At 38.7% G+C, this 27,156-nt stretch overlaps 2 protein-coding genes across 4 annotated transcripts in view; one reads left to right on the top strand and one right to left on the bottom strand.

Moving 5' to 3' along the window:
* The window catches only part of LOC122446204 (cGMP-dependent protein kinase 1-like), an 849,064-nt gene that overhangs the window by 728,656 nt on the left and 93,252 nt on the right, over nt 1–27,156 (top strand). Inside the window, exon 4 of one of the 3 annotated variants that reach the window (XM_043476130.1) lies at nt 4,052–4,310. The exons of the other annotated variants lie outside the window; for them this stretch is intronic. Coding sequence (XP_043332065.1) covers nt 4,052–4,056 — 5 coding nt within the window. The 3' untranslated portion in view covers nt 4,057–4,310. Of the gene's footprint in view, nt 1–4,051; nt 4,311–27,156 lie in introns of those variants that run through there. 3 annotated transcript variants of the gene reach the window in all.
* CSTF2T (cleavage stimulation factor subunit 2 tau variant) lies at nt 18,916–22,712 on the bottom strand. The gene has a single exon (XM_043476123.1). The coding sequence runs from the start codon at nt 22,534–22,536 to the stop codon at nt 20,731–20,733; it is 1,806 nt and encodes a 601-aa protein (XP_043332058.1). The 5' UTR covers nt 22,537–22,712; the 3' UTR covers nt 18,916–20,730.

The following is a 27,156-nucleotide window of genomic DNA, read 5'->3' on the forward strand; positions in this document are numbered from 1 at the left end:
TAACTTTGCTGATATCTTCTGAGAAATTTGATAGCTTCTCCTGCCTTTAATTCCGCTGCCTGGTGAGTGAAAAGCAGTCTTTTGAATGAGGAATAAGTTTATATCTCAACACTGCTAAGCAGAGTAATCTTCTTAGAGACATTTTAAAAGTTATATAGGATCCAAATGTATGTTGAAATTTAACTAAATATACTACTACCAATATAAATAATTAAACTGTAGAGGCAGCATGGATGAAACAGTTACATTCTAGCAGAGTCAAAATATAAGTAGCCCAGTTGGGCAATAGTAGTTCTGTCAAAACTGGCTTCTCTACGTGGAAGCTAGCAAGTTTCTTTTTCATGTTGATCCTCAGATATAACCTAATGCATAAATAGTAATATGTGGATTTAAAAGGTGGCAGTGAGATCTTAGAATTGAAGAGGCAGGATATTTAATCCACTGTTGACTTTTAGCTTATTTCAATTTTTATATGAGTGAAGCAAATGTTTCTTAAGTGTCTCATAATGAAGAGACTAGATATTTCTACTTCATGAGAAGAAAACAGAGTAGTTTTCAGTGAAAAAAAAAAATACAAGATATTCTTCGGGTCACTTTACAGCCATAATCCTTCAGAACTAGTTGGGATATCAATATTACTGTTAGATGGAATGTGAATCATAGCACTGTCCCAGAAATCATAAAAGTGGTTTAAAAGTTCAGTGTTCTATTAAATCCACTCTGTTCTATACTATTTGGGAGGTTACTAGAAAACACTTGTGAGTCAGGGCACTGCGTGATAGGTATCCGGGCAGCACAGATATGAGTAACACATGAGTTATGGAGTCATGCCTTGCTGACCTTGTTGAGAAAGACTGATTCCTACAAATAACAAATAAAATGAAGCAAAATTTCAATTTTTCTCAGGTCAAAATGTAATCCATCAAGGGAAAAATTCAAGCACTGTCTGGTCTAGAAAATAAGAAACAGTTATCTCCTGGTGTATCTGGTCTTCTGAACTGCCCTTCCATATGCCACAGTCTCCTGGCCAGGACATTACAGTGACTTACTCAAAAGTTTATTCTAAGCTGAAATCAAAGTATAACCAGCATGTTGATGCCAGTAACCTACCAAATCCTGCTATCAAATCAGGTCCCATTGCTCACTGTAAAATCAGTACTCACAAATGTTGATAGGAAGAAAAGGTGATTTTAACTAGAATGTCAGTAATTTGGAGAGATAGTGGATTCAGCATCCCTCCCCAAAACCTACCTATGAAGATTCTGCTTGGCCATGAAAGCTTTTAAGGGGAAACAGGGATGCAATCTTGGTTTATCATTGAGATAGGAGGTCAAAGTATCTCCCACTGTGTACAGACTTGTGCACAAGCTTGTCGACTCTTTGTGATTTTTCTTTAGATGCTGTCTTGTTCACATGGTTGGTTTATGAGATTACTGAAGGGGAAGCTAAGGAAGAGATCTGGTCATCTGGTTAATTATGTATTCTTCGTTTCTACTTCTTTGATCTATAGAAGGAACCAGCAAGTTAGGTAAAGTATTGTATGATCAAAAGATGAGAAAGTTGTGCTAAGGCTGGAGATGAGTAGAGCATGAGGGTGTCTGGTTTATAGTTAGAAGATAAAATGGGCCTCATGGAGAGAACCCTTTCCTGCAAAGAGCTTTCTCCTGCCAAAAACTCCTTATAAATTCCCACTTGTCAGAACAGCATTCCATTTCTATGGAATACTAGACAAAGGTCCATCTTCTGTTGTTGTTCAGTTGCTCAGTTTTGTCCAACTCTTTGTGACTCCATGGACTGCAGCACTTCAGGCTTTCGTGTCCTTCACTTTCTCCCAGAGTTTGCTCAAACTCATGCCCTGTGAGTCAGTGATGCTATCTAACCATTCCATCCTCTGTCACTCCTTTCTCCTCTTGCCCTCAATCTTTCCCAGCATCCGGATCTTTTCCAATGACTCATCTCTTCACATCAGGTGGCCAAAATATTGGAGTTTCAGCTTTAGCATCAGTCCTTCCAGTGAATATTCAGGGTTGATTTCCTTTAGGATTGACTGGCTTCATCTCCTTGCTGTCCAAGGGACTCTCAAGAGTCTTCTCCATCTTCGTGCTAACATAGGGTGCCATCTTCTTAGAGCAGAAGATGTCAACATGGGTCCGTAGCATCTCTTTTCTGACCATTACAGTTGCCCATTTACATATATGGGCAGAACAAGCTATAATTATTTTGATGCCCACAATGATATAGATTATTATGAGTGGTAGTGTTCATCTCATTCTCTTAAAGCCAGATCTTGGAACTGTGTTCGCCGTAAGCTCAGGATTGCTCAAGATGGAACATTTTATGTCATGGCTTCAGTCTGGTCACCATGCAGTTAACTTTTTCCCCTCTGATGGCAGTTACATGTCTTTTAAAAAAAAGTCAGGAATGTATATCAGATACTGAATCTGTGACTCTATTGTCCTAATCATTAGCTGCTTGGGCCTGCTCTTTTGTGATTCAGGGAGGCCTGGGAGGCCAGCTTTTCTGTAAACTAGCTTCAGGAGACAGGGAGGGGCTTTTGAATTGATACTTGGGGGGCGGAAGGGCACACAGGGTTCCACTTAGTTCCAATCCTAGTCAAAGGCTTTCTGGTCTCCTGCCCTATTGTTTTAGCCCTCATTTTCTGTTTCCTCTATACACATATTTAAAATTTGCTAATTTGAACTGTCAAAAGATAAACTGAGACATATTACTTTTTCTTAAAGTTTACTTGAGCAAAAATTGATTCAGACAAGACAGTATCTGATTGAACAGATAGAAAGGAGCTCTAAGGGGCTGTATAGAATGGAAGATGTTTATAGGCAGAAGGGAAGTTATACAAAGAAAGAAAAGCAAAAAAAAAAAAAGCACACACACGCACACACAAAGTTGGTTATTGCAAGGTTACCCTCCTTTAGAGGATGTCAGGAATCAGGCAGATCACCTTATTTGATTCCTAATTAGCTCGTTTAAGAGTCCATTTCTGGGAGAACTGAAACTCTAACTCTCAGTTTGTTGACATGGCTTAACATAAATGGATGCATCTGGGGCCTGTTGTCTTGTTTTTAACAGGATACATTTAAATTTTTTAAAGTTGTTTTTCCTGGTGACCCATTAACTTCTAAAATTTTTAAGATTCTGTAGTTCTTTAACCAGTTTTCCAGAGAAATCTATTTCTTTCCCATAACCGTGCAAGCCAATAAACACCATTAGCTTCTTTGTCTTCTTTCAAATCTTTCCAATTGACCCTTGTTTGGCTCCAGTAATTTCAACATTACTTCATCATTTCAGAAAGCATCATAGAACTTGTAGTATGAGAGAATGTGGGATCAGATGGTCATCAAAACTTGCATGGGCCATAGGCAGCTGGGTACACATGGCTATTTGAATTGATATTTAAATTAATTAGAGTTATGTTAAAGGAAAACGGTATTTCCACAGCCATACTAGCACATTTTGAGCCCAGTGGCTAGTGGATACGATAATCATCATAGAGGAACATTTCCATTGTTGTTGAAAGTTCTGTTGGAAAGCACTGGTTCAGACCAGAGAAACCAAACAGCTCTGTGTCTAAATTTAAGAGCACTGTAGAGCCCCATTTAAGCCATTCCATGTTACTCAAAGATGCAAAAATTACTAATGAACTAAAAGGTAAAAATTCTATTTCAATTCAACATTTTCTCTCTACTATTTACCTGAGCAAAGAATGCTCCCAAAAGCAGACAGGAGAAGCATAGGAAGTGAGGAACCTCTCGATGGAACTCTTTCGTTCTGAAGAAGTCTCTACTGCCATTTCCCTTTATAAAGGTGTCATCCGCCAAAACAGAAATTTGATAAATTAACAATTTTAAGTAGCCTTTTTTTTCCCCCCTGCCTGACATTTTTATGCTGTTTCCTATGGTCACAAATGAGCCAGAAACCGCTGACAGATGGGATTTATTTGACAACATCTATTTTAAAGTACTGACAGGTAGCAGGTATCTGATTAATCTAAGTTGTCTATTTTCTTTTTCTTATCTCCTGGCTTTGATTCAAGGCTAATGTAATTAAATGGTCATCCTGAAATAGAAGAGCTTCCAACCAACGTTAAAGTTTTTATTAAAATATAGCATGTTGAAGAGCACACAAATCCTGAGTGTAGCTTTATTAAATGTCACCAAGTGAACACACTGGGTCATCAGGAAAGCAAGAGAGTTCCAGAAAAACATCTACTTCTGCTTTATTGACTATGCCAAAGCCTTTGACTGTGTGGATCACAGCAAACTGTGGAAAATTCTTAATGAGAAGGGAATACCAGACCACCCGATCTGCTTCCTGAGAAATATGCATGTCAAGAAGCAAGAGTTAGAACTGGACATGAAACAACACACTGGTTCCAAATCGGGAAAGGAGTGTGTCAAGGCTGTATATTGTCACCCTGCTTATTTAACTTATATGCAGAGTACATCATATGAAATGCCAGGCTGGAAGAAGCACAAGCTGGAATCAAGGTTTCTGGGAGAAATATCAATAATCTCAGATATGCAGATGATACCAACCTTATGGCAGAAAGAAGAACTAAAGGGCCTCTTGATGAAAGTGAAAGAGGAAAGTGAAAAATTTGGCTTAAAACCCAACATTCAGAAAACTAAGATCATGGCATCTGATCCTATCTCTTCATGGCAAATAGATGGGGATAATTGAAAACAGTGACAGACTTTATTTTCTTGGGCTCCAAAATCACTGTAGATGCTGACTGCAGCCATGAAATTAAAAGACGCTTACTCCTTGGAAGAAAAGCTATGACCAACCTAGATAGTGTATTAAAACAGCAGAGACATTACTTTGCCAACAAAGGTCCGTCTAGTCAAGGCTATGGTTTGTCCAGTAGTCATGTACGGATGTGAGAGTTGGACTATAAAGAAAACTGAGTGCCAAAGAATTGATACTTTTGAACTGTGGTGTTGGAAAAGACTCTTGAGAGTCCCTTGGACAGCAAGGAGATCCAACCAGTCCAGCCTAAAGGAAATCAGTCCTGAATATTCATTGGAAGGACTGATGCTGAAGCTGAAACTCCAATACTTTGGCCACCTGATGAGAAGAACTGACTCATTGGAAAAGATCCTGATACTGGGAAAGATTGAAAGTGGGAGGAGAAGGGGACGACAGAGGATGAGATAGTTGGATGGCATCACTGACTCGATGGACATGAGTTTGCATAAGCTCCTGGAATTGGTGATGGACAGGGAGGCCCGGCATGCTGCAGTCCATGGGGTCACAAAGAGTTGGACACAACTGAGCAACTGAACTGAACTGAAGTGAACACACCTGTGTATCTCTCACCGTTTTAAACCCTCAAAGCCCTCTGTGTGCCCTCTGCCCATAATTATCTTTTCCTTCTTCTCAGAAGTAGCCTCTGTCATGACTTCTTTTTCTGTGAATTACTGTATTCTATGTTGTTTTATTTTATTTTATTTGATGTACAGGCAATTTACAGTGTTGTTCGTTTCTTCTATACAGCAGTGATTCAGTTTTGTATAATATACATGTATGTATACACATATTCTTTTTCCACATTTTTTTGTTATGCTTTATTACAGGATATTCAGTATATTGTTGTTCCTTGTGCTAAACAGTAGGGCCTTGTTGTTTATCATTTTGTCCTGTTTTTGGAATAGAATTATACAGGGTGAGTCTTTTATGCCTGTCTTCTTTGGATCCATGTCATGTTCCTGGAATGCCTATTGTTGCATATGGTTGTATTCTCTCATTTCTTTGGCTGTCTAGTAAGCCACTGCATGAACATACCACCATGCAACCATTGGTTGCTAGATTGTTATGAACATTCTTATACAAATCCGCCACAACAGAACTGTGAGAATTTTGCACCTTAAGGAATACTTTCACCAGTAACTGAGGACAAAGCAATGTAGACTCATATGGCAGTAACTACACTTCTCTCAACTTCCTGTAGTTCACACCCTGGCTTTCATTCAACTCAGTCGCCACAGTGTCCAAAGGTAATGCCACTCACTGGGGTTGAACCCCGCATCTCATCATCTATTTCTGCTCAGAGAGGCACTGGCTTTGGGGTATAGCCTGGAAAAATAACCTTGATATCTGTGTGCATGTTCAGTGCATCTTTATTTTTATTATTATTATTTTAATTAATTAATTTGGTTGTACCTGGTCATGCACACAGGATTTAGTTGCAGCATGTAAACTCTGCATTGAGGCATGTGGGGTCTAGTTCCCTGACAGGGGTGAAACCCAGGCCCCCTGCATTGGGAGCATAGAGTCTTAGCTGCTGGACCACTGGAGAAGTCCTGTGCATCTGTAATAAAGCCCTGAGCTGCCAAATGGAAGGAGAGATATTGGGCAGAATCTTAGGTGAGAAAGGGACACAGAAGATCCCATATTTCTGTTTCATGGTCAACCTAAGAGTTTTTTTCTTCTTTTTTCAAATCTTGATGCATAGCAACTTGACTATGTATATTTTGTTTTTCCCCGTGAGCTGAGTAAAGGAGAAAGAAGCTAGGGATTAAAGATCAAGGAGAGGTCTTTTGTTCTCACTGTTGGCACATTTAGCCATAACAGTCTGATAAGACATTAATTAGAAAATGAAGAGCTGAGTGGATTCAGGGAGAAAGAGGTCTTGCTTTCTCAGCAGGCTCTTGAAGCTTAGATTAAAAACAATCATTAACAAATATAAAGGACAGCACCTATGCAGCAGCTTCACAGGCGATCTCAATATGGTAAAGGAAGCCATGAATAGGGAGGGTCTGGAAAGCTTCTGACCACAGCAAGTAGCTTTATATGCAAATTGTACATTCCCTGTGAGGGACGAGAATACATTTGGACCTTCACATAATAGTACTGTCCAAATATGACTGGGATTAGGATTTTTAAAAAGAATAAAAATCTTTAGCACCTGTCACCACCACCCCCATCACCACTGTTGGGCTACACCCCACAGGCCTGTGCTTGCCCAGCTTCAAGACAGAAGAAGGAACCCCAGGCAGCGACAAAGACATCAGGGGTTTAATGGATCGGGGAGCTTACACGTCTGAAGCAAGGTCCTGGAGCAACACCCCACCATGTGCGGTGGATGGCAGGGAGGACGTGATGGCTGGTTTTGCCCCCAATGGGGAGGGGAGAGTACCTGTTATGGGGGAATGGATGTCAGGTTGGAACATAAGTTACTGAGAAAACTAGCAGAGGGATACAGTCCTCACTGCCCCTTTGAGAAGAACGATCACTAGCTGGGGTCTGGGGCAAGCATCTAGGAAGGTCAGTCCTGTGAGTAGGGTGTTGGTGAAGCAGGCACTTATCTAGCAGAGGATGTACAGAGGGCAAGAGAACAGCCATCTTCAGTGACCTGACTATGGAGCCACCACCCTAGATTTACTTGAATCTGAACCTCAAGAGTTGGGGACCAGGAATCCTCTTTTCAGAATTTCCAGGAGATTCTGATATGCATCTGATGTGAACATCACTTCTCTAAATAGAGTCAGATATCAAATTGCTTATCTTTGCTCTGAAGGATAAGAGGTTGGTTACTTAGATTGCATTGTTTTGTAGGAAGAGGTGACTTTTCATAGGAAAAGAGGTTCACTGTTTTCCTTTATTTCATGTGACCAAAAAAGAGGTTGTGCCCTAGATAAATGTCTTGTTTGGAAGCAGCTGGTTCAAGATAAAGACACCAGATCCCTGAAGCTTCATAAAAGACTGATACATTTGTGTGTGGAAAGGTCAGGTCTGACACAGTGGCTCCACGTATTACACAAGCAGGAGAAGAGGCCTCAGGCTAACCGTCAGTCATTGCCTTGGGATATAATGTACTCATATTATTCATGGGACTACTGTGGTGAATTATTGATCTCTAACTCTTCTGTATGAATTTTATGATGCATTCATTTACTGATATTTATGAAGGCAACAGGGGCAGGGGGCAACAGATGATGAGATGGTTAGATAGTATCACCAATGCATGAACTCTGGGAGATAGTGAAGGACTGAGGAGCCTGGAGTGGTGCAGTCCATGCATTTGCAAAGAGTCTGACATGACTTAGCAAGTGAACAACATCTACAAAATGAGTATTCATAAATACTTATTGAAGACATAGCACTATGTCAGGTTTACTCTAGATATGAGACCACAATGGTGAAAGATAAAGTTTCTGACATTTAGTTCTTATTCCTCTATCATTTTCAGCTATTGCTTTTTTTTTAATTCCTGCAACTGTCTTTCTTCTCTTATTGCTGTATATCTGCTGAAAATCCATATAAAATCTATATTGTTAAGTAAATAACAATATTTTATGTGCAGCTACAAGCCAGTAGTCTCCACAAAAAGATCTGTTTTACAAGCATAGTGCCTAAGAAGCAACCTATTTGTTTTCTCTTTATTTTTTTGTCTTTTTCGTAGTAGCTTTTGACTGTGTTCTTGATGGCTAACTTTGTTAAATGTCTCACTCTTATAAAAAAGAAGCCATTTTGTAAAAAAAAATCCCTTGAAGAGCTTGCTAGCAGATTACTTTGGGCCACCAGAGCTTTTTCCATTCGGATTCCTTTGGTTTTTTTTCATAATTGATCTTGTTCAGAGAGATCTTTCTCAAATGTTCCCCAAATCCTTGAGTTTCTCCATGTATCTTTCAGTCCAGAGATCAAACTCTGTAGGTTATCTCTGAAGGCACAGGGTTCTAGAACCTTGCCTTCTCTCCTCTGCTTCCATATACCCCCCTTCTCACTGAAACAAACTATAAAGTCCTCTGATAGCTCCAGGCGAGTTCATTGCAGCACCTTGACCCAGAGAAATCCTCTGCTCAGAATGGCTTCTCACTAACTCCTCTCGATCTTCAAAACTTAGTTCTGTTGCACAGAATTTCCCTGAATCCTTAGGGACTCAGATTCGTATAACTGTGCTGCTATCCTATCGCAGTGCTATAGTGCCCGGTACTGCCCTCTGTTTGGGGGGCTCTCCCCTCTAGACTAACCTCCTTCAGGGCAAAGCCTACGCTCAGAGTACCTGGGACAAAATAGACACTGAATTAGTGTAAAATCCATGAGATTGGTGGCTTATTTTTGCTGTTTTGATTCCTCATTGCCTGATACATGGGAACATTAGATACTCACTGAAAGAATAAGTGAATACAATGAACTAAGGATACTTTCATTGGTTGTCTTCTGAATACTACATATTGTGTGAGAATATTACACAAGTGGTGGTGTATTTATTGATCTAAGTGCATGAGCACTAATTATTGATGAGCAGTTTTAATGATGCTGTTAATTCTGAAAATTAGTGATGGGAACATCCAGGCAGTTGATCTGTGATTTTTGACCATTACCCACAATGATATGTAGCCGTAAAGTAACTCATGTCCTCTATTTGTGCTATCCACTATGTAGCTGTTAGCCACATGTGGCAACCACTCAGTTCACTAAATTGGAATAATTTAAAAATGTACTTTCTCAGTCTCATTGGGCTTCTCAAGTGGTGCAAGTGGTAAAGGACCACCTGCCAATGCAGGAGATATAAAGAGATGCGGGTTCGATCCCTAGGTTGGGAAGATCCCCTGGAGGAGCACATGGTAACTCAATCCAGTATTCTTGCTTTGAGAATCCAATTTAAGTTTTCAGTACCCACATGTAGCTAGTGGCTGCCATGTTGCAAGCATAGATATAGAATGAGATTTAATGATATGGTAATAAGTTCATAAACTGGAAATTTACCCATTTTGCTCTTACTTTTTTAAGTAAAATTTTGATAAGAAATATGGTAGTCATAAGGAAATGCATTTCAAAACATGATGAATACTTTGACATACGTTTGCTTATTGAAACCAAAAGTGTTTGCTAAATTAATGCCAAGTGAATGTTAAAGAAGATACTCATTAGGAGGTCATAAAAAAATCTGAAAAAATCTGTAACTTTGAATTTCAGTGTAATTCAGTATTGTGGTAGTTTCCAGTTTTTGATAAAATAAGCATATGTATAGGATTTGTGTAAGTTAATACTGTTTTATTTAAAGCTAGTTACATTTGGTAAAAAGTTTTTTCCAGTACATGTAATTCTGTAGGGTCATTTTCTTAAGTCAGTCTGAGGGATACTAGATGTGTATAAAGCGCAGACTGCTAAATGAGGATTAATGAAATCATCATATCTTGGTGCATTTATGCTGTGAGGTAAATAAAGCATAATGTTTTAAATATAGCATAGTGTATATCATTTTTGAAATCATGAAGGAAAGGGCAAAGTTTTACATGAATACTTCATTTGTAAAACACTGAAGATACAGGTATTCTAAATATAATACTATAACAAATAGTGTAAATGTTTTCTCAAACGTTTTTATTGTATTGTTAAAAGTTTGCTTTAGGTAAGGAGAAACAGTTTCTAAAATCTATCCCCTGTTGTACTGGATAAAACTATAGGAAACAGACATATAAGCCATAAAAGCTCACACTAGATAAAACTGTGATTCCATTTCTATGGTTTGTCTAAAACAAGATTTCAGGAGCTTGCAACCTCTTGGGTCAAACAGAGTCAGCTGTTAGGGGGTTTTTCAACATAAGATTGCCTTCACCATTGTAAAGTTGTATTAGATTTCTTCTTGTACAAAATACAGCTTTACTATATAAGGGAATATAAGGAAAGTGGTAAGGAGAGAGGTATATTTTTCTTTTCCTGCCCTGATCTTACAATCTTTTCATCCAAAACACAGAACAGATCACTGTGGTTTAAAATACCTCCTTTTCTGGCAATAGACTTTTCTTGTGGGTTCTTTCTTTTCTCTCTTGATATGGATGGAGGTCCTCATAGCTGAGCTAATTCCTCCCATTCTCTATTCCTCTCTCTCTCTCTTTTTTCCAGGGTATACAGAGCAATAAACAGAGATTGCTCGTGTTTTCATGTTGCCTTTATGATTCTGTGTCCCAAGTTTTATTTGTTTGGGGATAATATCAATGTCTAGTATGTATCAAGAAGAGGCATGGCACAAATTGTGCTACCAGACAATTTCCTCAACCACACTAGAAAGTAGATAACTCAGTAGACAGAAAGTGAGAAAAAGAAGTGGGTCACATAGATAGTATTGCTGGAACCAGTATTTAAACACAGGAAGAGACCATGCTCTCTAATACTGCATTGCCTCCCTGTTCTTTCAAAATCAACTAATGCGAAGATGTTTTCCTCAGCCCTCTTAGTGTCCCTTACTGAGTCTGAGGGCTTCCCAGGTGGCGCTAGTGGTAAAGAACCCACCTGCCAATGCAGAATGCTAATGCAAAAGATGCATGTTGGATCTTTGGGTCAGGAAGATCCCCTGGAGGAGGACATAGCAACCCACTCCAGTATTCTTGCCTGGAGAACCCCATGGACAGAGGAGCCTGGTGGGCTACAGAAAGAGTTGGACAAGACTGAAGTGACTTAGCATGTACGCCAGCTAGGTCTGAAAATTAAACTGACAAAGATTAACAGGAGAAAAACATGACTGTACTTATTTAATATACATTTTACATGACACAAGAGTCTTCGTAAGGAAATGAAAACACAAATAAAGAAACCTGAGTATTTTCATACTAGTTTTGGTGGAAATTGGACAGCAGAAGTATGTAGGTCAGAAGAGCATAAGTCAAGTGCAAACTGGGGGAACATATTAGCAAGCCCTGTCTGTTGATCTCAGCGTCCCTTTGTCTTTAAAATAAGGATGTCCTTTTTCTTAGGATATAGGGAGGCATCTCTCATAGGAGGGTTTTTTGACCTGTTTCTTGGGTGAAGGGGGATGTCAGAATGACCTTCTTGCTTCTGCCATTTTTTTCACACTCCTTCAGCTTAACATATTCATTATGCCAAGGTGACATATTTGGGGCTCGTGTGTCCTCAACCCCACCAAGAGATATAAGCCATGATAATCATTACCTACATTTTCCAAAAGGTATAAGAATATAACTGAAAACCATCACTTCTACCACTGCAACTTGACTCCTCCCATTTCAGGTCAGTTCTTAAATCATGAAAGAATTATTTTTTTCCCCTGTTTTAGAGATTGTCATCTGATGATCTACTGCATAAAACAGAAATGCTAAAATCATAAAGCATTTTATTTTATTTATACATTTTATATATAGTGAATAGATTACATGGAACAGGCATTTCTCCAAAGATCTACAAATAGCTAATAGGGAGATGAAAAGATGTTGATCGTTAGCCATCAAGGAAATGCAAATCAAAACTATAAAGAGATTCCCCTTCACACATGTTTGAGAAAAAAGTGTTAGTTATTCAGTCACATCCAACTCTTTGGGAACTCGTGGACTGTAGCCTGTCAGGCTCCTCTGTCCATGAAATTCTCCAGGCAAGAATTCTAGAATGGGTAGCCATTTCCTTCTCCAGGGGATTTTCCCAACCCAGGGATAGAACTCAAGCCCCCTGCATTACAGGCAGATTTTTTACCATCTGAGCCACCAGGGAAGCCTGTGGTTATAATAAAAATAAATTAACAAGGGTTGACAAAGATGTGTAGAAACTGGAATGCTCATTTGTTGCTGGTGGGGATATAAAACTGTACAACCACTTTGGAAAACAGTCTGACAGTTCCTCTAAGCTTTAACATAGAGTTATCATATGATGGAGTGATTCTACTCCTAAGTATATACCCAAGGGAAGTTAAGCAAATGGGCACACAATAATTTGCAAATAAACGTTCATAGCAGGACTATGCTTTTTAAAGACAGAAATCAAATCGGAGGCTTCCTAGGGCTGAGTAGAGAGATGAGTGAGGATAAGAAGTGAGGCTAGTGAGTTCAGGTTTTCTTTTTGGGATGATGAACATGTTCTAAATTTAAGTTGCACAACTCTAAGCATATACTAAAAAAATACTGCATGAAATGCTTTAAGTGAGTAAAGTTTATGGCATGTAAACTGTATATTATTAACATTTTTTTTTAAAAAGAGATGACTGGAAAAATAAATCTCAGTACTGTTTAAATTTGATATTGACCAGACCTATCCAGCAGATAATATTTTTACATATTTCTTATAAATGATCTATTATTATTCCATATAAATGTTTTCATTCTAGCTTTGTATTTTATTTATTTCTCTCTATTCTACCAAAGCCCCAGTTTAGTACTTGGTTCTTGGAAGAATAAGGACAAAAGATTGATTTTATAAATCTTTCATTATTGCCTAAAAATCACCTTTTCTAGCCTGTGATAAACTTCCTTACTTCGTGGAAATGATGCTTGACGTTCCCTTCACATTCGATCCCCAGTATGAAAACTATTCTGTTCTCTCACTGTCTCCTTCTTAATGCCAAAGGATGTGACAGGGAGAGTAGGGCTTGAGAGCTGGACAGACTTAGATTCAGTGGTGCCTCAACCTCCTACAGGCTATGTGACTGAGGGCAAACCAGCTCACTTCTCTAAGCATATTTCTCCCTACGGCCTCCAGAGTTTAGTCAGCTTAGAGATGATGTATGTCAAGTGCTTGGCATTGCTTAGCTCCTTGATAGAAGCTTTTTATTTATTAACCATGACTCAATCTTCCAGAAGAGGGCATGGATCTTATAACTGACATCTCTGTTAGTTCTGGAACATTTGAGAGGCTCTTGCTACCATCTTCCTTCCTCAAAAACAAATCTCTCTCCTACCCCCAGTCTTGTGGCTGATGCCTGAAATTCCATTATTATAGGTGCCTTTCATCACTTCAAAATCTTTGATCACTGTGTAAATAAAAAAGGCATATCAGAGTAAAAATATTTTAAACAATTATATTCCATGTCTGTATCAATGTAAGTGAATTTTTCTTCCTTTTCTTATTAAAACAAACAAAAAAACCTTTAGTGGTATGGCCGGTAAGACCCAAAAGACTCGTAGAGTAACTGAAGATGAGCTGGAAAGGGCACTGCTTGCTTGGGGTAGCAGCCTTCAGTTGCATGTAGAGAAGGTCTGTGTTTCTGGTGGGGCTTAGAGGAAAAAAAAAAAAAAACTATACCCACTGTTGAAACAACATTTTTCAGTCCTGGTAATTTGCCAAATTCACCACAGTGATCACAGGGGATGAGTTTCACAATCCTGCCTTGGCTGGCCCTGGCTGGGTCAGTGGCCAACTCATCCATCTTCCTCCTCTTTATGAATCATCCTGGGCAAAAAGGACAATGGACAAGAGATGCAGAAAAGCCTCTTTTCTCCTGAGGATAATCCAGCTCTAATTCCTCAGGAAGGGCGGCTTTGGGCCATTTTAAATCAAGGATATTTTTGTTTAAGGCTCCTAGTTTGTCTAGTTTGTCCCTCCCAGCAAAAGCACTTACTAGGGGGTAATTGCTAAACCTGTTTACCCCACCAACCAAAGATTCTATAAGTTATCTCCCAAAACATTCTAATTAAGCAAATTTTGTTTTCCCTCTAGGAAAACAAAGCCCCAGATTACTAAAATACAAATTGTCTGAACACGTGTGAAAAGGAGAGATGTAAATTCACTGTTCCAAGGTCATCTTCACAGCCTCACAATGGTGCTTTCTTTGATGTCACTTCTTGAAAGGCCTTGATTGGAATTTAAGTTGTTGCTTGTTAGAAGTGTTTTGAGCTCAGTCACTTGAATACAATGTAAACTTTTCTTTAGGGAAAAAATCATTATTTACTTAATTTATAAAAGTTGATTTGCTTAATTTGTACTCTAAATCATGAAGAGAAAGACCACCCACTCTAGTATTCTGGCCTGGAGAATTCCATGGACTGTATAGTCCATGGGGTCGCAAAGACACTGAGCAACTTTCACTTTCACTTTCAGTCATGGTCAAGTTCAAAAACAGAGTTTAAAGGCACAGATCAGAACATATGGTTTTCATACCATTTTCAATAAAACTACTGAAAATAAATTAACAGAATAAAAGCTGGGCAGTTACTTTTAGCTCCTTTGGTTATAATGGTCCTTTCTTTTTAGTGCACAGGAATATATAGATGAAGTTTGAAAAATATTTAGCAGCAGAATTCTGTTGACAGCTCATTCTCACTGAAACATAAGCATGTTGATTTTATGGTTTCAAGATTTCTTCTGTTTACAGTAGACAAGATATAAAGGCAAGCTGAGTGTCCCTGGATAGATGAATGGATAAATGAATGGATATATGAATGTGACATATGTATTTATACATACAATGGAATATTACTCACTCATAAAGAATGAAATCTTGCCATTTGTGACAACATGGTTGGATATAGAGGGTATTATGCTAAATGAAATAAATCAAAGACAAATATTATATGATTTCACTTATATGTGGTATCTAAAATACAAATTAAATATTTCCATCAAATCTAATAGCTATGTTTTAAAGCAAAGTAAAATCAGGAGTTGTAAACTCAAAGCATTATAAGGAATGGCAAGTAATTGAATGAATGAATAACCTAGCATAAGATCCAGGGATTCAGGGAAAGGTGGACTTATGGACAAATAGGAGCATATATGTAAATGCATTCAAATTAAAAAATCTTGAGAACCTTGGCTGGTCAGACAAAACATGTCTGCAGGCTCAATTGACCTGCAAGCCACAGATTTGGGGTCCCTTGTCCAAAGACATTTAAAGTTTCTACAGGACAAAACTTTGACAAAATTAATGGTGGTGGGATGCAGGGAGATATGTGATTCTAGAGATTTTAATACTGTAATTTCTCTGTTTCTTAAAATAGATGAGGATTTTTTCTCTGATTGATGTCTGATATGTGTACAGTGATGAAATCATTTTGACTATAGGTTTACCTAAAGATAGCACATATATTCTATTAATAGGTAATGACTGTGTTTACCCTCTTGGAGCGAGGTTTGTGTCTGGCAAGTTTTTTTAGTCCTTCTTATTTATATTGCTATATTATTTTACGTTACATTTGAGATATAGAATATGACTTTATGAAGGTTAATGCACCAAGCAAGCCCTATATAGTTCCCTGTGTGCATGTGTTCATGCTCACTCAGTTGTGTCTGACTCTCTGAGACCTCATGGACTGTAGCACCCCAGGCTCCTCTGTCCATTGGATTTTCCCAGCAAGAATATCAGAGTGGGCTGTCATTTCCTTTTCCAGGGGATCTTCCCAACCCAGGGATAGAACCTGCATTTCCTGCATTGGCAGGCAAATTCTTTACCTCTTAGCCACCGAGGGGGCCGATATTGGTCCTTCCATCACATTAATTCAAATATAACATTTTTAATGTGGCTTATGTATTATTAAGTTGAACCTTTAAGATAAACTGGGAAGTGAGATGTTGTATCTTTTTCTGTGGAATGGTCAGGGATAAATACATAAGTAAATTCCTAAGTAGGTACAAATTCCTTCAAATCTATTTGAGGTAGGAAAGAAATCAAAGGCTGGTAGGTACACTGAAGTGGCCTACAGATTTTTTGCAGTAGAATTATTGAATATTAGTAACATAGTAAAACCAAATTTTGATTAAAATAGCTAATAAAATAATGTGGGAAAGTGATGGTTTTATTACTTGATGCCCAAGAAATTACCCAGTCTACTTTTGTGAAAGACAACAAATACGTAATCAAGCAGATAAGATTTTTTAAATGACCAGACTTTGTGACACGTATGAGATGGATTTCAGATGTCTGCAGATATATACATATTCAATCATACAAAATTGATTATGGGTTAAAATGTTATATATTTTATTCTAACTCTGTGATAATTAGTTACCTACCTTTCGGAGCTAAATCAACTCCTAATTATAAAGAGTTGTCATTAACCATAACATCTTGGTTCTTTTACTAGGTACATACTTCAGAATTTTTACATACAGCAAAGAAGCACTGGGTTTGTTATTTTTGACACTGCTGCCCCAAATCACTTTGTTACATTACATGTCCTTTACTGGCATAAGCTTTATTCTGTGGTACAAAAATATCAAGAAGGAATATGTCTGTTAACATCTCATGAGAAAGGTCATTTGTAATATGAATTATCTGTGAAACTGAACTTTCAACTGGGGGAGTACAACTTTTGTTTTAAGGTGCATAGAAGCAAATGAAAATATTAAAAGATCTGTTTCAGTTAAGATCTGAAGTATACATACATATGAAATATATTAGCATACTAGATATCAATATCATATATAGTAATACTATCAATAGTATTAACATTAGTTATGTTTATTAGCTTAAATATATTCATTTCCTTAAAACGAATTAGGTCTTCACTATATTCTCAACAAAAGATGGAGAAAAGCAAGCTCCAATCAGAAATCTATCTGGTGATTACCTGGCAGTGTAAAGCTTCAAGAAGCTGTGAGAAGACTGTGAGGTGTAACTGATAATTCGGTTTCTCTGCCACAGTAGGTTGTTGCACATAATTATCCTTAAACCTCATCAGACCTAAGAGAATAGCCTGACACACCATAGGAAATAAGGTTCTGTGTGCTTAGCTGATGTCCCAGCACAGCATGGAAAAGCAAGAAGCTTTGCAAGCTGTGATTGTATTTAGGATTTTTTTTTTTAAAAAAAAGGAAAAGCTTTCTACTTTTAGAATTCTGAGAATTAGAGTTGAAAAGTCATACATATCTCACTTGGATTAGCCTACCTTTACCTGAGATTCAGGTATCTTGTTTGTATCTTATCAAACGTTCCCAAACAAGAAGTCTTGGGATATCAGCAAACATTAAAACATATCGTGATATTAATCAATAATATGAAAGGACGATGAGCAAGCACTGATTAAAGCTGACCATTTATTTCCCAAAAACATGCACAGACCAAAAGGAATAAGCCATAAAGAGGCATTTCCAAATCTGTGCTCCACCCCACTACCTTTACTATTGTTATGAGTGTATTTGTGATTTTATTTGTAGTCTGCCCATACATGGGAAAATGCAGGATGCCAGGGTTAAAACAGACTGTGACTGTAGTAGACATGTATTGCTTATATTTATTCTCCATCAGTACTGGGTCCGACCATGTGTGAATTGGAAATGAGGAGAAAAATCTATTCTAGTCAGCTTAGCAGAGTGAAGGTGATTGCTTGTATTATCTATTTCTAATTTATTTTCTAATGCAAATAGTTATTAGAGCTCATTTGTTCTGTGTTGAATTTAAATTATTTGTGGGGAAATTCATGTGTTAATAGGATTTTTTCCACTAAAATTGATAAAATTTTTGTCCTTCCTTCTCACTTGCAATTTTTGCTATATATAGTGAATATAGAAATGAGTAAAACAGTCCATGTTCAGAGTTTCCTGATCTACTAAAAATGGGAGTAGGGAGTAGCGGATAAAAGTAAAATACACTGAAAGTCGCTCAGTCATGTCTGACTCTGCGACCCCATGGACTGGGACCTGCAAGGCTCCTCTGTCCATGGAATTCTCCAGGCAAGAATACTGGCATGGGTAGCTGTTCCCTTCTCCAGGGGATCTTCCCAACCCAGGGACTGAAGTCGGGTCTCCCTCATTGCGGGTGGATTCTTTACCATCTGAGCCACCAGGGAAAGGAAAAGTGAAGTAGCTCAGTTGTGTCCGACTCTTTGCGACCCATGGACTAGAGCCTACCAGGAAGGATCCTCTGTCCATGGGATTTTCCAGGCAAGGGTACTGGAGTGGGTTGCCATTACTGCATGACAATTTAACAAGTGCTGTCAGTAATGAAGTCACAGTACCTATAAGGCATTCCTGGGATACAGAGTTCTCTGTGGGGAATATAAATGACAGGAAGCCTAAATGTCTGAATATCCAGGATGTTGCTACTGATACCTACCACAGATAAAACATGGTTGGATATATAATACACAAGTATTTATGTAATTAGTATAAAAATTATATCCATTCCTGTAATTTCTTTAGATTTGCCTTTTTTCATTTAAAAGAACACAGTATTCAGGCCCCATGGAACTCTCAGTAGATTGATAAAACATTTGTTAAAAAAACACCAGATACTAGACTCAGCCTAAATTTTATTTTTCAGTCTGCATTAAACAATGCACATTTTACTACAACAAAGAACATTAAAATTTAATGGTTTTCAGTTAAAAATCTTTCAGTGAAAGCTTTGGGATACAGTAACTAGAATTTTGAAGTAACCTAGCCAACTCTGAGTTCATATTAACAAGAACTATACAGATATAAAGGAGTGTTTTATCCCCTCCAATAAGGGGACACATATAGAAAACATGGGGAAATTAACAGTATGAACAATAAAACAGTAAAATAGGCCCCAGGAAACATCATAGGGAGGAAAACTTAAAGAATCAATTATCCATTTAAGGTATAAAAACCTTGCAAAGGGAAAATATTTCTAGGCTTACTTTATATTATTATTATTATTTTCCCTCTGTAAGCAGATACTGGCTTTTCTTCTTCCAAGATCAACTGGTTACTTCAGCATTTCTGGATGTTATTTGGGTTATTTCTGTTAATTACTACTTATTCTATCATATAAGTGTTTGTCTCACAAACAAAAAAGGATGTTTGTTCACATCGTAAAGGCTTAAAGATAAATCAGGTAGTAGCTCTAAAGGTACCTGGTAAGCCCCACCTCCTACAGATTTTTAAATGTCTCATGGGTATGTATATTAGAATTAAATTACTTTATTTATTGCTTGTAAAAGGAAAGTAATAACCAATTGAGTGTATTTCAGGCTACAAGAATACCTTTAAATCTGGGCCTCAATTATTCTGATAAAATGGTGACAGATAAGCAAACTGAAATAGGAACTAAAAGGCATTTTAAATGTTGCTGAGACTAAAATTTTTAATTCCTTATTTTGGTTGACCATATGGATACCATCTGTGTAATGGAAGTGACTTTCTAGGAAACTTGAGAGCTTTACTGCATGAAGCCTTCCACTATTTAAGAAAATAATAGATTATTTGAGAAAAGTCCAATGCTGTGTATAATTCATCCAGATCAACGAGACCCTACACAATGATTTTGGGGAAGAACATGAGAGAATTATTTAGATTCAATTAATTCAAGGCTGCTGACAAATAGGACATTACTCAGAGATACAGTCTCATCAGAGCAGATTTGAGTAACTTAGTTGACCTAGAACTGTCCTAGAAAAGTCATGCTAAAAGCCAGACCAAAATATTGCTGGAAGGGCCAGATAAATAAAACATCATGCTAATAAGGTGTGTCCTTAACTTCAGGGGGAAAAAAAAAATTGCAAATACCACAAGTTGAGAATTATCTGGTTAGCTCTAACATCCTGAAGTAATTCCAAAATTTATAGTAAGACAGTGCTTAAACCAATACAGCATTGTATTGCCCCTGAAATAGGATTTTGTACCTTAAATGCCTTACCAAAAAAATACATCTTGTAATTCTGAGGTAAACATCTTTATTTTCTTACACAACCAAACATGTTAAACTATCTCAGTACATTACCATTTGAACAGGTCATCTTTTAGTCTTTATGCAGTTTTCACATTGTTTTACTCAGTATTTTTAAAATGGACTTAACACCTTGTATACACATTTAATAATACTGCATAACCTTTGTAATCTTATTTGGTATATAATCATGTTCAGTTATTTTTGTATATTTACAGGGAATTAAACAGACCCACTCCCTCCTCCCCCTACCCCACAATTTAAAAGAAAAGACAACAAGAAATGAAATTAGGTTCTGGGAGGAAAGAAACCCTAATCATTCAAGTGTGGGGTTTCAGAAGTCAGCTTTTTGCACCTACCCATCCTCTATGCTACAGAAAACCTTTGTGAGACTACCACCAAATATTTTCTAAAACCTTTCAAGAAGTTCCAGTAGATTTCTGGATTTGTTCCTTTAAAATCAAGATACTCTGCCTTTGCTCAGGAGGCAGCATGGCAATCTGATCTGCAGTCAGCTGAAGAACCTGCATGATCAAAGCTGCCTTTTCTTGATCCTGGGGGGTTACTTGGCTCTGCCCAGGACTAAAACTGCTAGGCTGGCCTCCACCTTGCTTGCCTGCCCCCTGCATGCCAGCTCCTTGCATGCCTGCCCCCTGCATGCCAGCACCTTGTATGCCTGCCCCCTGCATGCCACCTCCTTGCATACCTGCCCCCTGCATGCCAGGTCCAGGGTTTCCCACCCCTGAAATGCTGGGAACCTGTCTGGGTCCCTGAGGACCACCTGCCCCCATATTAATAGGACCTGGACCCTGAATTCCCCCAGTCATAGGGCCTCTCGAACTGGGGCCAGGGCCCCTCATCTCCATTCCTCTTGCATCCATGCCTCTCGCTTCCATTCCTCTGGCTTCCATTGCACAGGTCTCCATTCCTCTTCTCTCCATCACTCGTGTCTCTAAGACCTCTGTTTCCATGGCTCGAGTCTCCATCCCTCGAGAGTCTCTGCTGCCTCTGCCATCCATAGGTAGGCCCCTTTGATCTATCATAGGTCCTCTGGGCTCACTCATGAGCATTCTAGGATCTGCTAAGGGCCCTCCCCTCATCTCATGTGAGGAAGGGCCCCTGCTGTCATGACCAGCGGCATGGTGCATTGGAGGACCCTGATGTGGTGGGCCAAGATAGCCTCTGGGCTCCACCTCTCCAGTGACTGAAAGCAAAGTCCCTCCACGTGGGTCATTTGGAGCATCCCCTAACAGTCCTCGAGGAGGCAGGCCACCAGCAGTCATGGGTCCACGAGGCATAGGAGCTCTGGGATCAGATATCTGCACCTGCCCCCGCTCTAAGGGCACAGGGCCAACTCCTGGCATTCCAACTTGAGGCTGCATTGCTCCGCCAGGAGTTAAGGGGCCAGGGCCAGGAACTGCGGCTGGCATCGGGCCTTGGGGTGGAATTCCACCCTGGATAGGGGTCTGCATCAGAGGAGGGATGTCTTTCACAGGTCTTCTGGCCAAATGTTGAGGCTGAGGGGCCGGGGGGTTCTGCTGGTTCAGCAGAACGTTAGGTCCAGGACAGAGCCCAGGGCCGGGGCCAGGGCCAGGGCCAGAAACGGATTGAGATTTCCCTGGGATGAGTGGTGTGACATGAATTTTGCGATGCAGAATTTTCAGAGCAATCTCTGGATCCATAATTCTCATCACTACTTGTGCCTGCAACAGCGCATAAGCCAGCTGTGGGTTTTGAAGTAACATATTTCGAGCTTCCTGGTGGCTGTTTTGGACACAGAGCTTCATCTGCTTCATCAGCTCAAACATCTGCTCCGGGGGAAGACTAGCGACTGCTCTGGTAATCGACTCAGGAGCATCTTCTGGATCGATGGGGTCCCCGTAGGGTGAGTCAATGATAGGCGCTGCAGGCCCTAGGCTCTTTAGCTCCTCCTTGTTCTTTTCACTGGCTGCATTGTCCACGCGAAGCGCTCTCCCGCTGAACTCCCGCCCATTAAGGTTCCGCATGGCACTAAGCGCGGTCTCCTGGTCTTGGTACTCGCAGAAGCCATAACCCTTAGGTTTGCCCGTCTCTCTATCGTATACCAGCCGGAAACTCACAACAGAACCAACCTCTGAGAAAATGTCCTTTAACTGCTCTTCAGTTGCCTCATACGGAATGTTCCCCACGAACACGGAACGCAGTGATCGATCCATTGCCGGGTCTCTCACCGCCAAACTCGACATGATTCCGATCGCCACACAGCGGAGAGCGGCTTCTTCAAGTCGTCCTCTGCCGACCCACACTTCCGCCGAGCAACGGAAACAACTTTTAAATTCCGGGCAGAAACCTCACTAGTCTGTTTGAATCGTTCCGCTAATACGCAGCACCGGCGCCTCTATGTTTTCCTAACTAAACTAATGCTTTCTGTTCTTGGTCCTTCCTGAGGCGCATGATTCCTTTCTCACCTCTTATTCTGCAAACTTTTCTACGGCGCTCCACCACCCTCGCTGGGAAAAGCTTGGTGTGGGTCGACCACAGTAAAGATGGCCGCGTCAACTTCACCATGGTAACGAGGAGAGGCCGCCTTCTATGACGTCAAGGGCGGTTTTGCTTCCGTTTGACCGGCGGGAAACCGCTAACTGAAAGCGATTAAGGTGGAGTCTTCTGTGTTCTGGTAGAAATATTTCCGCGTATCAGTTTCTCCTTAGTAGAGTACCTTTAAGCTATATTTAAAATCACAGTGCAGGCAATGAGGGGGAACTGTAGTTATTTCAAAGTAGACTTTGGGTTTTCTCATTAAAATTCAAAAGTAATAGATTATTTTAGAAACACATTTTTGGACAATAGCTGTCCAGAAATACAAGCTGAATGCCTGTGCTAGCTCCATCCCCGCCCCCATCCTGTTGCTTCAGTCAATCCCTGAGGAGAGGTGTCTGGTCCTTACACGTTAATTTTTGTGCGCGCACTCAGCAATCAATCTTTTCAAAATAATATTTTTTTCTTAGTTATATTAACCAGTATTAATAATAATTTATTGAATTTTATGGCTACAGCGTGTTAAGTGCATTTAACTATTCTTTAGGCATACAGGTTGCTTCTGATTGTTATTACCTGATGCAATGATTCCGCCACCTCTATTATGAAGGAGGAAACCAGTAGTACCTCTTCTGTTGCTAGTTTTGCTGGGAGAAGTTAAAACATGTGGAATGTGGGTCTGTCTCTATTTAACAAGAAATTAGAATTGAAGCTTGGTGATTTGCTAAACAGCTGTAACCTGCAAAGCCTGACCTCTTACCCAGGTTAGTTCCTCATAGCTCCGGAGCATCTGCCATGTACTGAGGCCACTAGAGTACTTGAAAAATGGCTAGTGTGACTGAGAGATTGAACTTTTAATTTCATGACTTACATTAAATATAAAAACTGATATTCACTTAGACTTTTGGAAAACTTCTTAGTAAGTTTAGAGCAACTTGGGTGTGGAATTGACTTTTGCAATGAAGAAATAAATTTAAATCAAAACTATTTTCAGTTAAAATTTAACATATTAATTGAGGTATACTAGTAAAATATATGCAAGATTTTGAAAACAATATAAAAAGTAAAATGCCTCATTAAAATTTTACTTTATCATATTAAAGTGATATTTTTAATACATTGGAAAATATATTTTAACATCACTCATTTTACTTTTGTTTAATGTGGTTACTTAGAAAAATAATATTACATATGTAGATTACATTACATATCTATAAACTGTACTGCTTATAGCCTAAGTCTTAACTCAAGCAGAGACTCAATTTTATTCTAAATATTCCTTTTGAAGGGATTATGAAACTTTAAGTTTCATCAAAAAATTGTGTTACGATAAAGCAATTATCCTTTAATTAAAAAAATTTTAAAAGTGAAAAAAATTTTTATGAACCTTGGATATCAGAGTTCAAGGAATACATCTGAGATGGGTGTGGGTTTAGGTGTAAATCAGACAAAGCATCCATTTATCTTCAAGTGTTTTAATAGTTATTTGAAACAGGTTTAGGCGTAACTTTGTAAAAATATTTATTTAATTATTTATTTGGCTGTGCTGGATCTTCATTGTGGCATGTAGCAAGCTGAGACATAAGGATCTTAGTTTTGGCATGTGGGATCTAGTTCCCCAACCAGGGATCAAACCCAGGCACCCTGCCTGGGGAGCTCAGAGCTTTAGCCTCTGGACCACCGGGGCAGGCCTGGACATAGTTATTCATTCAAAATGGGTTAACCGCCCCCCCCCTGCCGATTTTTTAAAAAATTAATAGTATTAAATACAACATAAATGATACCATTATAACCTATAATCAATATAAAATTATGAATGAAATGTTGATATTTAAATAGAAAGTGATATTTTACCTTTTGTAGTGCTAAGTCTCTGAAACCCAGTACTTTAAGTCTAGTATTTTACATGTCAGTTCAGAGTAGACACATTTCAACAGCTCAGAAGTGTATGTGGTTGATGGTTACCATCTTGGAAAGTGCAGTTCTAAGGAATCAAATGCCAGGATGTGAGCAAAAAAAAAAAAAAAAGCAAATTTATAAAATGCTTCAAGAGTGGGTTGTAATGATGTGCAAGAAACAAACATGCATTTGTTCATTAAAAATTTTTGCGTGCAGAGAACAGAAAGAAGAACTCAAAACTTCTGCCCTCAAGGACTTCATCATCTAGCAAGGGAGAAAGACCTGAATTGATTATCATAACATCAGGTGGCAGATGCAGCGCCAGAGACAATCACAGGGAGTAGAGAGATGTGCCATCCTTGGGGGAAGGTAGCTGGAGAGCAGGGTCCTAATATCACCACCCATTACAACTAGTTAAGGTCCCTGAAGTTCTCATCATTTTGAAATATTCATTGTTTCAGAAGTTCTGCGTCATGAAAATAACCTGGTTAAAATGCAACTACCTACTCAGGCAGGGAGAACACGTAAACTTATGCATGTTCATTTAAATGCATTACTTTTTAATTTTTATTCATTTTAATTTCCTTTCATTTATTTATGTATTTTTATTTCATTTCCTTTTATTTATGTATTTATTTTAAATGAAGCAAAGATGGATGTTTTTAATGATAAAAGGTGCTATTCACAAAGAAGATAGACATCATAAACCATTAGACAAAATAACAAAGAAGCAAAGATGCATAAAGCAAAAATCAGAAGACATAAGGGGAAAGAAAAAATATAATCATAGTATGACATTTCTCTGAGAATATTTATCAAGTGTAGAAAAAAGAATAGAAGCATCTTGAATGATGTCATTAATAATTTAAATATAATAGGTTTATATTTAATGTATATTAATCTTATATCCTACACAAATATATTTACAATTTTGTATCTCATATGTTATTATTAGATTTCCATAGGTTATTTAGAAAAACTGGCAAAAAGATAAATGTTACTAAATTTCAAAAAGTAGAATTTTTTGTGTGTGTGTAGTTCAGTTATATATATTATTTTTGAAATTATTTTCCATTATAGGTTATTATAAAATATTGACTATAGTTCTCTGTTCTGTACAGTAAACCTTTGTTGCTTGTTGCATGTCTATTTTTTTTAAATTAGAAATCTAGCATTCTATTCATACTGAGTCAAACAAGTGGAATTAAAGTGTCCCCCCACCCCTGATTCTTTTAATTGAGGTGGGGCAGAAATGGAGGGGAGTTGAGCATGGTATTTCAGAAAACTAAAAACAAGCTCATTTGGTTCATTTGTCTCCTTTTCATATCATGTCTTTACTGATAAAGCCATGACTCTTTAACATACATTCTGGCAAAGCCATTTTAAATATTGATTGCATGTATAGTTGTGTGTATATTAAATGGTCAATCATGTGGGTGATAATAGGCTATTAAAATAAATTGTAAAGTTCATAAAAATTTGTATAGCGATAGTAAGAGAGTTTCTTTACTGCTGCTGCTGGTTAGATCTAAACCAGGGGTCTTCACACTTTGGCATACGTCATATTCACCTAGACTCATGGCTAGTTAAATCAGATTGCTGGGCCTCACCACCTCCCCTCCCCAGTTCTGATTCAGTATTTCTGGGGTGAGACTGGAGAATTTACATATCTAACAAATCATCGGCTGATATTTTTGCTGTTGGTCCAGGAACACCCCTTTAGGAATCATTGATCTAAACAGAGGGACTTGAAGTATTTGCTTTTTTCATTTCTATCAGGCCAATGTTTAGTACACCTGTTAAAAGATATGGGTTTTCCTAGCAGCTCAGCTGGTAAAGAATTTGCCTGCAATGCAGGAGACCTCAGTTTGATCCCTGGGTTGAGAAGATCCCCTGGAGAAGGGATAGACTACCCCTTCCAGTATTCATGGGCTTCCCTGGTGGCTTAGATGGTAAAGAATCCGCCTGCAATGTGGAAGACACGACTTTGATCCCTGGGTCAGGAAGAACCCCTGGAGAAGGAAATGACAACCCACTCCAGCATTCTTGTTTGGGAAATCCCCATAGACAAAGGAACCTGGAGGGCTACAGTCCATGGGTCACAAAGTGACAGTCACGACTTAGCGACTTGACAGCCACAGAAGAGCTAGGACATGCTGACCTGCAGTGAAGATACCCTGAACTCAAAGGATGGATGAATAGGGTATCTGAGGAGCTCTGGGGACAAACAAGAAGGGAAAAGCCAGGCTGTAAGAATGTGCTGTTGTCAGAGGCCTTGTATGTTCTCTTTAGTTCCTGTATTCCAAACAAACTAGACGAATGTTTTGATATGCCCCCCACCCCCCACAGAGTTCCAGTGTGACCCAGCATTTAACTCAAAGCACAGAGCTAATATTTCTTTTTAAACTGGGTAACCTAGAATTACACAG

Source organism: Cervus canadensis, chromosome 8 (assembly GCF_019320065.1).
Source record: "Cervus canadensis isolate Bull #8, Minnesota chromosome 8, ASM1932006v1, whole genome shotgun sequence".
In the NCBI taxonomy this organism is placed as follows: domain Eukaryota; kingdom Metazoa; phylum Chordata; class Mammalia; order Artiodactyla; family Cervidae; genus Cervus; species Cervus canadensis.

Coding starts and splice junctions, on each gene's coding strand:
- CSTF2T (XM_043476123.1), bottom strand. CDS start 22,536: ATGTCGAGTTTGGCGGTGAGAGACCCGGCAATGGATCGATCACTGCGT.